Source organism: Pagrus major, chromosome 1 (assembly GCF_040436345.1).
Source record: "Pagrus major chromosome 1, Pma_NU_1.0".
In the NCBI taxonomy this organism is placed as follows: Eukaryota; Metazoa; Chordata; class Actinopteri; order Spariformes; family Sparidae; genus Pagrus; species Pagrus major.
The window spans coordinates 19,216,004-19,228,202 of NC_133215.1; the positions used below are offsets into that span (position 1 = coordinate 19,216,004).

General features: G+C 41.4%; 1 protein-coding gene across 1 annotated transcript in view; it reads left to right on the forward strand.

The window, feature by feature from the left end:
- The first annotated feature begins 5,503 nt into the window (after nucleotides 1-5,503).
- ptprdb (protein tyrosine phosphatase receptor type Db) overlaps nucleotides 5,504-12,199 on the forward strand; it is a 72,476-nt gene continuing 65,780 nt past the window's right edge. Inside the window, exon 1 of the mRNA XM_073467613.1 lies at nucleotides 5,504-5,588. Within this exon, the coding sequence (XP_073323714.1) occupies nucleotides 5,504-5,588 (85 nt within the window). The remainder of the gene's footprint in view (nucleotides 5,589-12,199) is intronic.

A 12,199-nucleotide genomic window follows, 5' to 3' on the forward strand; every position in this document is an offset into this window, starting at 1 on the left:
GTTCATATTAAAACAATATGAACATAACATCTTTTTAAATATCATCAGCTCTTTCACGCTGACTTTTGACTACATTCCTACATTTAGCCACATGGGGGAAATTTTGGTGACCAAATTCAACTTTTGCAGCACATGACAGCTCCATATGTTTATGTGTGTTAGGAGCCCTCTTGAAGGTTAGGAGTAAGAAGTACACAAGGAGAAATCACCTCTGTATTAACTCCTTTTCACTTTCCCCAGTTCAGGGAAAAATCCACGTTACCATGGTTACCAAATGACCTTGTTTACACAGCTTACAGATCACTTACAAGATCACATCCTTTAGGGGCAGAAGATGGGTTTATAAGAAGGTTTTCTTTTGAATCGGTGCTAGCATCACATATCTGTTATGTCATAAAATCCTGTGCTTTGCTTTCACAGTCACTTGTGATTGACAGCAATCACACCAGCCCGTTGAACCAAACCAGCAAATGCACCAGAGTTTGTTTCAACCACACCATACATGTTAGGTGACAGCTCCCTGAGACCATTAAAGTGTCCAGTGACCTGCCTGTTGTTGTTTAGTAAACAGATGTTTGAAGTAAACCTTCATGACTTGCAACCACTATCCTAAATGGAGCAGAGGAGGAGACCAACTATGTTTATTTCAATCTGTTTGACTTGTTTTTTCATGCAGCGCTATGATGCAACAAATACAAATTGTCTCTCCATTGACATTTCTGTCAGCCTGCCACTGTTTGAACAGGGCAAATAGAATAAGTTAATTAGTATGTCTAATTGCATTTGGTGGCTCAGCTTTGGGAATACCAAATCAAATTAGGATACTCAGTGTTATTTTTCCATGGCACATGGTTTGCCTTAAGCTATGCTTTTTAGGATCTGTCTCTTGTCTTTGTCTCTATCTTTCTCAACGTCCCTTCCAGCTGTACTACGCCTTCGCTTTGTAGTCTACCCTCTTCTCTCTCGCTCATCATCATCATCCTCCCACATTTCCTTTTTCTTTTCTTCTGTATTTGGATCTCACTCTCTCTAATTTTCTTTTCCTTTTTTTTTTCCTTGTCTCGCAAGTTTTCAGCTCCATCTCTTGATAAGTTGTTTTTTTTTCCTCGTAGTGATAATGTCAAAGCTACCAGATAATGAAATAAGTTGGCCCTCTAAATGGGACAGAAATAAATACAAGCTGTTAATCCAATAAGCAGCCAGTTAATGCAATAACAACTTATGATTAATACTGCCTTTTTGTCCCCTGATGCTGATGTAACCAACAGTTTTAAGCATTATGGGTGTTTTGACTGAAGCCAGTTTCATATTAAAATATAATAAATATAATAAGTGTTATTATTATTATTTTATAATATTTTATTTTTATTTTTATCCTTATTAGCATTTCCTATATATATTACTATACAGTATACTATACTATTACTATATAGTATATAACACAGTATAATGTAGCTGTAAGTAAGCTTAAGGTATTTTTAATCAGTTTTGGCAGCAGTAGCTCAGTCCGTGGGGACTTGGCTTGGGAACTGGTTCGAGTCCAGCGTGGACCAGTCAGTATGGAGTGAGGACTGGTAGCTGGAGAGGTGCCAGTTCACCTCCTGAGCACGGCAGAGGTGTCCTTGAGCAGGGTAATGAACCCCTAACTGCTCAGGGCACCTGACCATGTGGCAGCCTCCTCCCTCTGACATCTCTCCATACATTAATGTATGTGTATAGGTCTTGCTTCTTCTTCTTCTTCTTCTTCTTCTTCTTCTTCTTCTTCTCCTCCTATATCTTCATAGAATTACTATACATATCTGTACATTATTAAACACTTTAAAATGTCATAATATTTCCTTCATTTGTCTTTTAAAATGTTATATCCTGCTCATAGATGATAAATATGGGGGATTAAAGGGTAAAGTGTTACCTTATCATCAGTTACCAAAATGTGTTTGTCTGTCTCTCCTCCTCTGTGCTTGTCTCTTCCTCTGCATCCTCCTCCCTCTCCTCAGTGTGTCCTTCTGTCTGTCCAGTGAAAAAAAACATAAGCCAGTCTGTCACTCTCCGAGTCAGTCTTTGTTCTGTCAGAAGTTATCCCAGAGATAAGTGTGAGTGATGGCTGCAGGCCCGGCCAGACAGTCAGTGTATAATTGAGTGATAGGGACTAATGTAAGTGAATGGCTCAGAGCCGACTGTGATCCACAGCAGCGGCAGAAGCTCAGGCACCAAAGGGAGGCTTTTTGTTAGGCCCTGGGTAATACTAGCGACAACCGCCACCCAGATTACGATCTGGCGACTACCTGGCTGTGTGTGTGTAGCTCAGGTTGTCCTCTTTTTGTCTTCTTTCCATCCTGTGTCTCTTTTCTTCTCTGTTTCCTAGCTCTGTTTACCACTCCACTTTCCCTCTGCACACCTCCACCTCCACCTCATCTTTCTCTCTCTTTCTTTTTTTCATCTGTCTCTCTCTCTCTCTCTCTCTCTCTGTCTCTCTCTCTCTCGCTCACTCCCACCGTTATCTTAGCTCTTTAATTAACGTGACATGCTGTGAAGTGAGATACTAAATAATGCAGGCTTTTCCAGTGACATTGAATCAGCCAGAATGATTAGTGGCCACACACACACACACACACACACACACACACAGAAAAAAGATGGATTTGCCCTTTTTTTAATCAGTGATCTACTGTTTAATATCTGTATTCCTTTTGCAGCAAAATTGCAGCATAATTAGACAAATATGCACATAAGTTTGCATTTTAGATTTATGTGGCAGTGAATTAAACAGTAGGGGAGTATGAAATTTAAGAACCTTCCGTTAAAGGAGGCATATGCTCATTTTCAGGTTCATAATTTTATTTTGGGTTACTACTAGAATAGATTTACATGCTTTAATGCTCAAAAAATACATCAGTTTTCTCATACTATCCAGTGCTACAGCACTCTGTCTGAAAGCTCCTGTCTCTTTAAGGCCCCTACCTCCTCAATATCCAGTCTGATTGGTCAGCTCACACACGCCTGACCCAGCACTGCTCACAAAAAAAAGCACCTGTGCTAAATCAATTCTCACGTGCCAAACTAGCCACAAGGGATAAATTATGCGAATGTGTGACAAGGTGACATAGTGTGATATCACAAAGTCACAGAATTAAAGGAAGGGGCCACTGACGAGGCGTTTCAGGAGCAGTGTTTTCTGTGGGAGAGAGGAGCTTCTATTGGTGTGGACTTTCGACATTTTTTAATTTTCAAGATCTTTTACATGCACAACAACTTAAATAAAACACTGAAGGGAAGGGGAAAAAATGAAAAGCATAATAGGTCTCCTTTAAGAAATGGAATTGAACTAAAGTAGAATTAACACTTTCAGCAAAAACAACAAAAAACTAAGTCAAGCTAAACTCAAAATCCATAATAAAAGATGGTAATGGCTACTTGAAAACTACAACTTAAATAGACCTGAGACCTAATGTCCAAAACTAAATAAGAATAAACTAAAAACTAAGCTGTAATTTCCCTTTGCTGTGGCTGGATACGCAAGGTAGCTGAACATTATGCCTTTACACACTGTATAGCTGAGCTCTCATTTCTACTGTATAGTGTAAATCACAGCGCGGAGGACTTAATTTGTGCAGGGGGAGATCTAGGTTATCCCAAAGCAATTGTTTCAGACCAAACCAAGTGGAAAATCCTATGTGGGTTTAGTTGTTTGCTGCCTTGGCTGCAGGGAGCTCTGGGTTCCAGCGTTCTTCTGCCCCTACCCCCCTTGTATTTTTTTAATCAGATGGCTTGTTCAGGAGTGGAGGGGATTAAGACTGCTGCTGCTGCTGATGATGACTCTGTCCAGTTTTGGAAAGCCCACAAACACATGCACGTAGGCACGACAGAGGAGCACACACACGCTTACAGTATTGGTGATATACACTTGCATGCACAGACGGATGCATCAACGTATGCATGAGCTAGCCCATATGCATGCACATACAGTGCAGGCCTACGCATTCATTAATTCAAAAACCCACATTGTGCATCTGAGCGTCTCTATTTTGTGTCCGCTCACTCTCAGTGTCTTTCACTCAACACTGTCAGTTTCTGAACAGCAGCAGTGATCTGCCATGTCTCATTGTGTCATGTGATTTGAGCTGTGAGATTTCTGACACACAGACTGACGTCTGTCTCTTCTGATGCCAGGCACTCACACCAGGCACTGCAGATGGGACAGAGACAGACAAACAGACAGAGGTTAAAGAAAGATGCTGAGGAGAGAGTAGTAGTAATAGACAAGATGAATGAGGAGGAAGGGGAAGGAGAGTCAAAGAGAATAAATATTAAGCATATTTTTGAGACACAGAGTACAAAAAATCACAGATGTGTGAAGGAAAAAGGAAGAGATTTAAGGATGAAACGATAGTGACATCGAGCTGTATGTTGACCCAACACTGTTTGCAACATAGCCAGCCGATAACACCAGTCAGCCTCCTCCCACTCCCACTAATCTCCCCATCATCCATCAATCACTCACTTAGTTCTCCCACCCCTCTGTCTTGAAGCCATTCGTTTCTTTTCATCATTCTGAAATCAATGGCGTTTTTTACGAACATTTTGTAATGTTAAGCAAAAAGGAGCCAAATGGAAGAGTCCAAGCAGGCAGGCAGAAGTAACAAAAAGCTTTAATAACAAAGCTGAATCCGAAAAACGTAGACGTGAGGTAATACAAAAGCAGGCAACTAAAAGAAAGAATCCAAAAGCAAAATACTAAACTAAGCGAAAACGGGGTTAACATGAGGATCACAAGCAGCAAGCGCATGTGAGACACAAGGAGCAAAAACAAGTGAGGGAACACATGGACTAAATACACAAAAGCTGATGAGAAAATGTACATAAATGACAAAGAACGGAAGTGAAGGGCTTAACAAGAAACCTTCAAAATAAACAGGTAACACAGAAAAAGTAAAAGCCCAAACCATGTCACATTTGGACCGAAATCCGGTAGAGAAGTGCTGCTTTGTAGCTTGTATAGCAGGTAAAAATCTAAAGCAGAAAAAATCAAGGCCGTTTCTTACTCGGGAGATGAACTTTCAATGTCGACTGATGATTTAATGCCAAATGTTTTCCATAAGTTGGGATTCATCAGCTACTTTGTGAACTCACGCACGCACACACAGACACACACACGCCAAAACACACCTCCGGGCGATGAGTGTATGGTCCTAATGAAGCGAGAAGAGGAGAGGCAGCTGCATAACTGGAGTGTGAGGCCTAGAGGGAACTCACACACTTCAAGTCTGTGTGTGTGCGTGTAGGTGTGTGTGTGTGTGTGTGTGTGTGTGTGTGTGTGTGTGTGTGTGTGTGTGTGTGTGTGTGTGTGTGTGTGCACTGCGTGCTGCGTGCATCTGAAAGTCTCATTATTTCGACTTTAGAACAAATCTAATGACTGTTTTTTCTCTTTACCTCTCCAGGTTGTGAGGGCCTGTTTCTATCGTCCTGTCGTACAGTGAGGCAGTGAGCTCACGGTGGATACAGCATGCATGTGTCGACATATCCCATGATGCACTCTGCCAATCCGGGCCTGCTCCTCCTCAGCTTCCTCTTCCTCGCTGATGCTGACTGTGAGTCCCTTCACACTCAGACCCATCTACATATATTCTCAGAGACACACACACACACACACACACACACACACCTGCTAACAGATGCATAAAGAGAAATAATACAGTACGTATGTTTTGAATGCACACGCTGTTTGTGCGTTTATATACACGTGCACACACTTGGAATGACCTGATTTTCTCTTACAAACCGCTCCAGTACTGATGTCACATCCCTCCTGCATGTGTATCTGATCGTGTGTGTGTTTGTGTGTGTGTTTATCTGGCTCTGTGTGTGTACAAGTGTGTGTTGGATAGAAGGTTTGATTCGAGGCCAGCTGTTTTTGTCCATCCCAGTATTACTTGGCATGGATAGACAGACCACATATGGCAAATCAGATAATTTCTCCGCTGCTTGTGTGATTGTGTTTATACACTCTGTGTGTATGTGTGTGTGTGTGTGTGTGTGTGTGTGTGTGTGTGTGTGTGTGTGACCATTGGTGTGTGTGATCCCTGATCGTGGCTAGCACGATGTGTTTCTCAGTAAGTTTACATGGACATTAGTATTCAGGTTATAAGTCATATCCTGGTTTTAATTACAGCTGCAACTATTGATTATTGTCATTATTGATGCAGCTGTTGATAATTTTCTTGATGGATCTTCTTATAAAATGGCAGAAAATAATTTAAAGGGTCCGTCGCCTTTTCCCAAACAACACTACAAACCCAAAGATATTCAGTTTGGTATCATACTAGGTGAAGACATCTTGAAATCCAAGGCTGGAGGATGGATTTGTGCATAATAATATATTCTGCGACTAATCATTTCAGACCCAGTTTTTACCATATTTGGGGTATGATGTTGACATGGTACATAAAGACTTGTGGTTATTTATCTCCCTGTGTTGAAAATAAATTATTATATTCTTCATTTTTTTCTGGATTGACTGACATCATTCACCTTGTGTCTGGCTTTTTTGACACATTGTCTGTTCCATGCTAACAGCCATCCTAATGGAAGACAGTTACAAGCAATAATCAGTTTATCACCCATTTAACCAGCGCCAGACTTTGCTTTTTGCAGCATGTGTACCATCACTAAATTTTTTTCATATATTTTTATTTAGCAGATACTATTTGCACCCCAATCCTGTGTATTTGCGTGATATCCTTCTCTTCCATCCAGTCGGTTCAAACTGTTGTGAATCTCACCATCAAAACAACTCAATTGGCTGACATGTTTATATGTTTCCTGGTTCAGCTGTGATAAATGATGATTGGCTTTTGTGGGGAATGGGTGGGATATGTGTCTTACAAGCGCCATCTCTGGCGTCACAGACTTTTCCATTCAAAATGCTTTCTGTTGTTTGTCTCCTCTCTTATAACATCTCTGGTTGCGCTCAAAGCTAGCAACCAATCACAAAGGCAAGGCGTCAAGGCAACAAGTACCAGCCAATCACATGAACCACTAAATTGTTGAATACAGACAGCAGCACCCTATAAAAACCTTGAGCGCTGACACACCTGAACAGTCAGCAGATGATCAGAAACTTGAATAAGTTGTTTACATCTTTATTTTTGTAATTACCCAGCTACCACATTCAATGTTCTAAAAACCTATGGATAGATTATCCAGATTTCTTAGTAGTGTGCATGTAAACATACCTAACATGATGGTCTACCTGTCGAAAGAGAAGTCTTGGCCAGGTTTGACTTCTCTATCAATTTGTCACAAGGACGATTAGCACTGAGGCTTTGAACCTCATAACAGTGGTGATGAAACTGTCTGATTTGGCCTAAGACTGAGGATAAAAGGTATGAAGACAGAAGGGGAGTGTGGGCGGACTTAAAGATGGTACAGACTGAAAGAGAATAATGGAAGAGACAGAGGAAGAGGTCATTCAAGCTCACCAAGCAGACTGTTAAACATCTGGGAGTTATCCTGACAGAGACATCAGTAGTAATGGATTCTATTAGAATTTTAATCTGTATATTTGTGTTAAAGTGAGTTTGATTTTGGAGTGAACTGCCCCTTTAAAGATGCTTGTTCCTTACGTGTAAATATGTTTTGGTAGATATGTTTGTAAAGCAGATAAAACATGCAGCACAGTCTGTTTGTTGGAAGAAAAATGCTGTGTAGCTCCGAGCTCGTGGTCGTACGATGCTGAACATATATCATCGCCACCCTGTCACACACACACTTACAAGCAAGCATATGTGCACACAAGTATAGGCTCGAGGCTGCCATACACTGTAACACAGAGCCCAGTAAAAGCACACATCCACAAACCGCCCTTGTTTTCCTTTCAGCCTCCTGCCCTCTTGTCCCCTGTGTAACTTCCAGGGTCGGCCAGTAAAGGCCCAGTCATCCATCAAAACGATGATGCTCCCAGCCTGCTCTGTGACGGTTAGGGGAGCAGCACAGATGCTACGAGGGTGGAAAGGATTCATACTTTGTCTCCTCTGTCTATATTTTCTCGTTCCCCTGCCCTCGTCTCATTCGGAGTGACTCTCTCCATTGCTCTTTTCCTGCTTGCTCTCTGCCTCTTTTCGGCACATCCATATAATCTGGTGAGAAAGCAGGGACAGAGGGCTTGAGGGGGGGAAAGGGAGGAAAGGCTGTTCTTTTCTCTTTTTATCTCATTGTGTATGACGTACAGTGCCTCTTTTAATATCAACAGTGGGGACTCAGAGGTTTGGATGTTGAGAATTCAAACGGAGGCTGCTGGGACGCTGACATCTTTGGTGCTCGTCTCGTGTCTACATGTTTTGAAATGTTAAACACGCTCTGAAATATTGCTTTCAGTTGTGCTTATCTTCACCAAATGAATGGCATGCCTTTTAAGCGTCACAGGGTTTCACAGAAAAGAGGCCACTCCTTCATGTCTGGACAGTGGCATCGCTGTTCAGCAAACTTTAGAAACACCATCAGCACACATGCTCGCTACACAAGTTACACACTAGTGGACTGAGGGTATTAAGATGCAATCAGATGGAGCAGCATCCCCTGTGCATAGTTGGAAAGCTTGCATGACACTGCACCATATGTGCAATCTGCACACGAGCGCTGGTGTAACAATGCAAGCAGTGCGCTGAGCTTTTGCACGTGTAAACGCGTGTTCCTTCAAATTCCCATCGCCCTCTTTTTTTACTCCTTCATTCTCCCCGCCTCTCTCGCCACCATTTTTTTTGTTTCTCGGTGTATTTGTGTGCGCGTGCGTGCATATGACATCTATCTGGTGGATTAAGAGTAATGCCCTGATCCTGTCGCAAACTAGGCCACTGCTTCATGTACGCAGTGAGATGCCCCATGTGAGAAACCCCATCCCTCCACATGTCAGTCAGGGCGACGGGAAACAATGAAACAACAGGGTTCTCTCTGCTGACCTACGTTTGCCCCAAAACCAACAAGCTGTCGTCCTTCCGATTGCAGACTGGATGTAACAATAAAAATTCCAACAGAAATAAACCCTCTTGTGTGTGTGTCTGTGTGTGTGGTTGTGCGTGTGTGTGTGCAACAGAACACAACAAAACAGCTTCTTTTTGTCAGCAATGCTGAGTTGTAACCTGGCGCTTTAGTAAGCAGACGGTACATTTTTGAAAGCAAGCAAGAGTGGTTTAGGATTCTGCCTAGGGAGGCTCCTGGTAATGTGAAACTCTTTAGTCTCAGTTTGCATCACCTTATTTATGTTGTGAAAGCTGTTTCTCTTTTGCACAAAGCTTGATGTAAAACGTAAAATATATATATGACATTTTTTTCACATGACACATTAGGTCTGAGCACAACGTCGGAAAAAAACAGAACTCGCTCATGTGCTGACGGATTGACCTGTCAACGTATGGCCATATTGCCTGCACTTGCATGGCCGCGAGGTTGACTGGAATCTTAAAGGTGGTTGGGTCAATCTCCCACAATGCACCGCTACTTCGCTTGCTTTGGGAGCACCTGAACGAGGCACTGAACACACAAGTGCTTAGAGAGGAGACGTCTTTGATTACCTGGAAGTATTTCATTCAGCTTTCCCTCAGGTTCTAAGTTCAAGGCTCTGAGTTGCTATAAAGAACAACGTTCTTCCACAACACATGGTATGCTGTATTTTTGTCCAGTTTTAAGATTTGATTTCAGTTTACATCTTTTCAAATATTATTTTTGTATATTTACAGCTAATTAAATCAACATAAAGTATAGCTTCTTCTTTATATTTGATGCATTTCGTATACTTTAAAAGGAAACCACACTGTCTGAGGATACAGTAGATGGAGTTGTATGCTGTGGAGATTGTAATGCCCTATGAGGTATGGTAGGTGAGAGTGATTTTGGGACATGTTCACAAAACTGACCTGACTTTTGGACCTCTCTGTGGTAAGAACATAAGAAGGCAGAGAATCTGTAATACAGGACATGTGTGTCAAAGATTTGTGAGTCAGGTCATATCAGTGAGTTTGAGCTTAGTGTGTGTTTCCGTGTGATTATGTTTGTAGCTGTCTGTTTTATATGTATATGTATGCAAGCATGTGTAGTGCTTAGAGTAGACAAGAGATTAGATTGCGATAAGTATCTGGTTTCGTGCGAGCGTCTTGCCTCCTTGCTGCTGATGGATGAGGTAGCGTCGGGATTCGCTGGCATGAGATGAAGAGGCAGGGTCACAAAGGTTAAAGGTTTCCCGCCCCAGGGATTAGTTAAGGGTGTGAAACAGAATCAGTTAGTTTCTTAGATGGATTGTGTTTCTTTTCTGTGATTGATTGGTATTGCCTGACTCACTGAAAGCGCAAAAAAAAAGGCAAGATCCGGGCTGACATTATTGCCCATAACCGCAGTACAAAATGTCAAAATGTCAACATCTGCTCCTGGCAGTTTAGACCATGATGGAAGCACTGGGTGATTTCTCTTGTGGGCTGGGAAATGATGATCAAATGACCAAAAGGCCTCCAGCGTTACACTGGTCAACATACTGGTCAAATCTCAAAAGACTTTTCAGCAGCTTTTTACATGCATAGACCACAAATACAGAACTTTGCCTAGCATATACCAGAATAGAAAGTTCATTTAAATATCTCTAGAGGAATACCTCAGTGACATAGACTTTATAAAAATGGATGTAGTCTTCATGATGTCACTCATAGGTTTCTAAAGAGCAATTTAGTCACAAAGTGTTGTTTTTACACTTTTGATAACGATTAAACAAATGATCTATAGCGTGTGAGCGTCAGGGACAAAGACAATATTTGTACTCTGATGGTGCTTGGGGTCCGACCAGGAAGTGTCATCAAATTTCATCCTGACAAAGAAAAAATAAATAAAAATAAAGAAATTTGGGGCATGTTTTCTCTGCTGTTAAACTAATAAAGGGGTCATTCTTTACCCTTAAGACATTGAGAGTGTTAACATGATTAGACAGTTTTTGTTGAAAAAAAACTAAGAGCAAAGAAATTTGCTGTGACACTGAAAAAAAGTCTACAGTGATGTTGAGTAAGGAATACAAAAAATGACTCCAATCGTGCTGAAATTGTCCTTTAATTTCCTTATTTTTAATTAACATGCCACTTATCGACTAAACTGATTCCCATTATCTAAATAATTCATGGTATATGTTCTGGAATCATTTATCATTAGTATAGTATTATAATTCAGCTCTGGTGATGATGTGCCTCATCCTGAATATGGCATGAAACCTTAAAAATAAAACCCCTAATTAAAATGTTTCCTTAAATACCTCTTCATAGAAGATGACAGAGATGGGTCGCGTCACAAGCATTTTCAGAAGTCCTATATACACATAAAATTAAAATGCCAATCTCAGTTCTGTTGTAATTAATAACTGTCAGTGCTGGCTTTAGGAGGGGCTTACTGTTAATAAATAGACCTTTAAATCAATAATGTCATACTCACTTGTAGCACAGTGACCTTTTGGACTCTCTTAATAACTTCTCTATTGTTATCTGTGAAAGTCAGTCCATGAGTGAGGGTGGATGAGGCCTAGAGAAGGAAAGTCCTCCTGCAGTTCTCCTGCTGAAGCTTCTCAGTGTGCTGCACAGCAGTGAGGCTATTAGCAGCTAGCATAGCTGTGCGCCCATCCGTGAGTAACAGGATCTGACCAGCGTTAGCTTAGCATTAGCTTAGCAGGCTCACCCGTCTGTGAAGAAGGCTGGATAGCATCAGCTTAGCTCTAACTTTGCTAAGCAGTGGTCTGTGACTAATACGCTGTGACCAGTACTGAGAAAACCCTCTGTTCATCTTTATGGGATGCCAGCTCTGACCCAGTAGAGTCGAGTGTACCCAGTGGGTAGCCCATGTGTTTCTAATGACCTGTGCATAAAAGAAGTCCCTATTTGATTAATTCCTCTCCTTGTGTTTCTAACAAATTAACCCTGATTAACTCGGCACTAGCCAGACCCTAGGGCAGCCATGGTGTGTAAGTGGCATGCTAATTGGACATTACTATTGGCAGTAAAAGTGCATTTTATCCTTTGCTATTGCATCAGATTATATTGTAAGGAGATGCTTGGTGACATCGTCCTAAATACTGCAGGTTTATATGCACACAGAGAAGTTTTATATGAGAAGAAAAGAGTTTTTGAAATTAATAATCCAATACTCCAAATATGGCTGTGACACTGCAGAGATAGATGGA